Raw genomic sequence first — 6,000 nt, 5'->3', positions numbered from 1 at the left:
TTTATATCAAGCACTGGGGTGCAGAGAGATCCTGCCTCTCTAAGGGCATCCAGCTCCAGGACTGACAGGTGAGTCACCAGGCTCTGCTGTCAGCTCCAAACCTGATGCTGGCACTCGCCCCTCCACTTCGGGGATGAGGTATGGCAGAGATTCCCCAGAGAATGCACATTAGTAGGCATGGTTCCCACTATTTGAATAAAAAAATAAATTCTCCATTGGTTCAAATACTGAATGAGATTCAAGACTGATTCCCTCTGATGGAGGTAGGCTAAAATAACCAGAGCTGCTTGCCTGCTTACAGAAGAACTTTCCCTAATGCAGTGATTCCAGTGTTTTCCTCTTCTACTGTCTTCAAGTTCACAGAGATACTGCAGTCCTACAAGTACAGTAGAGATCCTGAGTCAGCAGATCCCTCTGGGCCACACAATTAGACCTATGGCTCATAACATACCTGATGAGAGAACTGATTTATCACCAGCAAATTATTTATGACTGCCCCTTTCCTTAAAAAAACAGCTTCCATGGTTGTAATTGCTGCTGCTAAAGAGCCATGCAGAATTGAGGACTTACGGATAAGCACAGGCTACTCCTACACATTTTTCCAAGCAGGATGCCTCCAAACTCATCCTAGGTTTCTCACTAAAGCTTTAGACCAGAGCTGCCCTCCTTCTAATTCCAAGACACAGGCACTAGAAGAACTGCCACAGACATGAGTCTGTCAGCCTGCAGCCCTGGAAGGCCCAGCACCAAGGCTGTCTTTAGGGCTCTCTCCAGGTGGATAAGAGACTGGGCCATCAACCTCCAGGGATGGACTTGCTGCCCAGGATGGGGGCACAGGCACTGTGTGAATGGGGCTGTGCCCAGCCCTGGAGCAGCTGCTCAAAGTCCATTCAGGCTTTCTACAAACCCCTCATCACCCTCTGCCTGAAAGGGCCCAAGGTGCAGCTTCAACTATTGCTGTTCCTAACTGCTCAGTGAGCCCAAGGAAGGAGACAGAAGATGCTTACAGGGAAGCAGACACTCCTGATCCAGGTGGCTTTGCTTCTTTCCCTTCAGTGCACATGCTGCTTCCCCCTGTAGCCCGCTGTCACCTTCTCTATTGGAAGCTGAAAAAAACAGGGCAACAGCCTCCTGTGTCAGCTCTGCACCAGGGACTGGCCTGAGCACAATGGGAAAATGAAGTCTGTACTCCCAAGGGCCTTGGGAACACAGCTACCCAGAGTAGGAGCAGACTCAGATTCCACAGCTTGTGAATGGCTGGTAAATTACTGGTAATTATCTTACTGGTAAATACCTTATTCATCCTCTCTAATACTTTCATCTGACAACAGATTTTTTTTTCCTTTTTGTCAGTACGATTCATCTCTCACATCCCACAATTTTTACAGAGGTACCTACAGCAGAAAGAATGAAAATCACATGGAGGTATTCAGAAAAGCATGGATAGAAACATTTTTTTCCTCTCAAAAAAGAAATGAAAACAGGTGGCACCATAAAGGTTGAAAAAACACAAAACAAACCAAAACCAAATATAAAACCAATATCAAACCCCCAGTAAAAGGACAAAGCAGCACACAGAGGAATAGGCTCTAAATATCAGTTGAGTGACAAAATGTTATCACGGGTAACATTTTTTAGCAAGCTGAAGTGATAATTATGACAGAACCACTCATGTTTGTATACGAGCTGTGATACTAAAACAAGAGTTCTCTCAGTATCAGAACAAATTCTAACCCTATAAAACAAAAGATTACCATATTTACTCACTCACACTACAGGTGGTCATAATTCCCTCATACTTACCAGCTTTAGGCGAAGAATCCACTTAAAGAACAGTATTATACCTGTTTGTAGGTAAGGAAACTAAGCAGAAGTGAAGGCATATTATGCCTCCACTTACTATGCTTCAATATCATCAGGAAGGAGACTGAGGTGCTGGAGTGGGTCCAGAGGAGAGCAAAGAGGCCATGAAGGGAGAAAATCTTAGGAGGAGAGGCTGAGGGAGCTGGGACTGTTTATTCTGGAGAAGAGGAGGCTCAGGGGAGACCTCATCACTCTCTACAACTCCCTGAAAGGAGGGTGTAGCCAGATTGGGGTCGGTCTCTTTTCACAGGCAGTTATCCAGCAGGACAACAGGGCATGGACTTAAGCTCTGACAGGGGAGGTTTAGGTTAGATATTAGGAAGAAATTCTTTTCAGAGAGGGTGATCAGACATTGGAATGGGCTGCCCAGGGAGGTGGTGGATTCTCCATCCCTGATGGTTTTTAAGAAGAGACTGATGTGGCACTTAGTGCTATGGTCTGATAACCGTGGCAGAAGTGTATCAAGGGTTGGACTTGATGATCTCTGAGGTCCTTTCCAACCCAGATGATTCTGTGATTCATTTGCCAAAGCCAAGAGCAACAGCTGATGTCACAGCACTGGGTGCTTAAGCCTTAGCAGTGATTTTTCTATTAGTCTACAGAAAACAGGAGAATGGAAGGAGAAGGACAACCACGAAGTCAGTTTTGTCCAAGTCATTACTTATTTTTTCACATGATCATAGCTGAGACACAACTTTATGTTTTTTTCCAACCCAGCTTAGAAAGTTATTCCAGACACTTGATACAGTTCCCATCAGCAAAACATGCCAGCTTTACGCTCACACACCAGCACAAAGAAGAGGCCAGAAGAATCTCTTCAAAATGCTGTGACAAGCTCACAAGAACATATCCCACCAGAAGCCCATCCCACAGATTTTTCTTCTCTTTAACTGTTCACTCAAAACCACTGACTAGGCTTGAACAAACGTGAGGTACTTCAGATCCAAGTGGGAAAGAAATTGCAAAACCAGGGAGCTGTGACAGGGAACATGCTAGTCCCCTCCTCCCAAAAAAGCTTCTTTTTCAGATCTCTACAGCCCTACAGGAAAGGAGATGGGCTTCCCTCAGAGATCTCTGCTGGCTGCTGAGGGGAGAGCCCGTGCAAACACAACAACCCTGCTGCAGCTTTGGGAACAGGCTGTGAAACAGCAGCAGCCCGTGAGATCCCCCTGAAATAGCAGCAGCGTGAGGGACAGACGGTGGGAGAAGCAAGAACAGAGAGAGAGCATCTGTAGCATGGTTTTGCTCCTCTCCCCAAGGGAAAGGAGTCGGATCTTACTGGGTCACGCTGGCAGAGTTTGAGGAATACTATTTTTAAACTCTAGACAGAACACCTTATTTTGGCTTAGTTGTGTTACTCTGCTCTAGGGGCCCTGTGGCAGAAATCTGAAATGTGCAAAGTAGGCAGATACCTTAATTAATATAACAGCAGATTTTTCCTAACAGAATTGCAAAAAGTGTTGCATATTCAAGGTGAGTTACATCTACCAAACAGGAAGCTCACAGCAGGAGAAAGCAAACTGGCTCAAGGTCACAGGAGCAAACACTGTAGATTTTGCTCCTGCTACTGTCAGAAAACAACAAAACATTAGAAAAATCACCTATTTATGAAACACAGGAAAAATAATCAGATATTCACTACATACACAAGTACTGGTATATTATCAAGTTTAATTGATCTGTTACTATCAGTTCGTTTATTCAAGAGACCCATCATACAATAATGCAGTTCAGGAGCCTGGGAAGTGATACCAAAATGTAATGTAAATTAAAAAAATAAATATAGCTCATAAATTACTGATCAGCAGCCTGTTTCCTACTGAATGCTTTTTGCTTGGCTTTTGAAAAGATTTTAGTTGTCACTTATTTAGATGACTCGCATACAGGAGTATATAACACATACTTTATAATATTTATATTCAAATATTTCTCAGATAATATAGAAAACAATCATGTATTTGCTTATGCACTCTATAAAACACTTAAATTAATTTGCTGTGTGCAAACAGTAGATAATAAGCTATATGTATATTGAAATAATATAGGATTGATTAGCTATTGTAATAAAGGAACGAGAGGAGCAACAACCCCGAAGGGGCAGTACATAATAAATTAAATTCTGGTTTACCTTCTTTTTTTTTTTCTGGATTTTACAAAGTTACAGTTGAAAACTCTCGTTAGCTTCTGGACGCTTACTCACAGAATCTGCTTTCAATCACTTAAAGCATGGTGAGCCTGGCAGATTTCAGCCAGACCCCTCATAATCTGGAGTGCTCTTTGTGGCGTGAACTTCATCGATTGTGTGTAAGAAACGAAGAGAAAACTTTTTTTTTTTTTTTGCAGCATCAGGCAGAGAGTATTTACCAAGTTATCATATAAGCAGATGCCACCTACTGAATAGATGGTGGGGTGCAGACTCCGAGCACTACACATCATCATAAACAAGTGCAGAAGAAGCACCTGGGTTGGCACGTGACTGCTGTAGTCATCCTCCTGCCTTCCTTCCTCCGTGTTTACTCCTTCAGTGACTCAGCCGCGAGCTGCATTTGCTGCGAGAGAAGGGAGAAAGAGAAGAGAGAGGCTAAGGGCAGCGTGACAGATTACACCCAGCAGCTACATCCCAGAGCAGGAGGCTGCTGAATCTGACAGCATAATAAACCTACACAAAACAATTACCTCCAGCTTCCGTAGTTAAAGAACAAAAACACGAATCTGTTTACGCCTGGCTTTTACCCACGGCTCAGTTTTAACCGAGGCATTGCTTTTCCCACCCAAAGACTCAGCAAATGATGATGCAGTCTGTGAGTTTTTTAATTATTTTCATGTTAAATAAGTCCTCAGGCTGAAATTAAGGGGCCCAACAGATACAGAAAAAACAAAACACCTCCCCCCTCAAACTCATGACCAAGGGGAACCGCTGTAGGACTGGCAAAATGAGAAGCCAGGGGAAATTATTGTTGCACTGGACCTGTCTTTTGCCAGTCCTCTGTGGGATAACTGAGAGTTGCTTGAGCTCTTCTTAGGCAGCACTGGCTGCTACCTAAACCAATGGCAGCAAGCATGGAGAGATAGAGCTGATGGCTTCACTGGAAACCTGCTCTTATAACTTAGGAAGACATCAAAATCCAGGCTGGAATTAAGGAGGCTTATCTCTGAATCACAGATCTGTTTGTTTGTTTGTCTGTTTAGGAAAACACAGGAAGGTACTTTGAGATAACTTTGGATAAGCAAAATGCTCACCACAATGAAGGGCTTCGATATCAGAATCTCGGACACAAAGGAAAGTAGAAAATAAAAATTAATTATTCCTTGTCAGAGCAGATACTCATGCTGAAGACACAAATGCAGTCTACTTAGTCAGTGGGAGAATCTACCTACTGGCCAAGCACTATGTACATTTTTGAAGGCACATTCTTTACTGATAAAAAATTTTAGTTCACTGTGAAGTCTTCAAGAGTGAAGAGGGTTTTTTTTTTTAATTTTTAGAACAAACATAGAAGTCATTTAGCCTTAAAACCTAAGTTTTTAAAGGATACTAACCCATCAATGAACTACTGACACAAAGCTATCCCACTTTCCCATTGCACAAATGCTGTGTCCATAACTCAATATTTCTGTAATGCCTCCTCTCTTCTCCTTTTTATTTTTTTTGTTTGTTTGTTTGTTTGCTTCTGTTTTGAACAAAAACATCCTGTGATATAAAGCAGACTGCTGTGGTGGTATGTGTTATTTCCAGCCCTGTGGCTAACCGGTTTTGTTTTCATTATCTTAGGACGTTACCAGAGAGATCTCAGTGTGAAACCAGAATAACAATTCCAGGCGTCGAAAATATCTGCTGAGTAAGAGAGACCAGGGCCACTCTCTGAAGCTTCTTGTTCAAGAGTATGTTTTATAATATAGAATTTGCAGAGGCAGGAAGAGAGAGAGGTTTAAACTGTGCCAAAAGCAACTCACTCATCACCTGAGGTTATCAGCTAAGGGCACTGCACAGTCTGGAAGGCTGGAAACCACCCTGATATACTAAAAAATAATTACAGTGACTTAAGTCCCCAAACAATAAGACTGAGAGACAACAGCAAAGGAAGGAGACTGGGTGGAGACCAGCCCAAAGGACAGGGTGAGGGGCAAAGGCAAAGA

At 42.9% G+C, this 6,000-nt stretch overlaps 1 protein-coding gene across 10 annotated transcripts in view; it reads right to left on the bottom strand.

Moving 5' to 3' along the window:
* Positions 1 to 3,517: 3,517 nt before the first annotated feature.
* The window catches only part of ANO10 (anoctamin 10), a 118,388-nt gene continuing 115,905 nt past the window's right edge, over positions 3,518 to 6,000 (bottom strand). For all 10 annotated transcript variants that reach the window (XM_030446114.1, XM_030446116.1, XM_030446117.1 and 7 more), the window contains one exon: positions 3,518 to 4,412. In XM_030446114.1, the coding sequence (XP_030301974.1) occupies positions 4,377 to 4,412 (36 nt within the window). In that variant the 3' untranslated portion in view covers positions 3,518 to 4,376. The remainder of the gene's footprint in view (positions 4,413 to 6,000) is intronic.

Source organism: Calypte anna, chromosome 2 (genome assembly GCF_003957555.1).
Source record: "Calypte anna isolate BGI_N300 chromosome 2, bCalAnn1_v1.p, whole genome shotgun sequence".
NCBI classification, from domain to species: Eukaryota; Metazoa; Chordata; class Aves; order Apodiformes; family Trochilidae; genus Calypte; species Calypte anna.
This window is presented reverse-complemented; position numbering and strand designations above follow the sequence as displayed.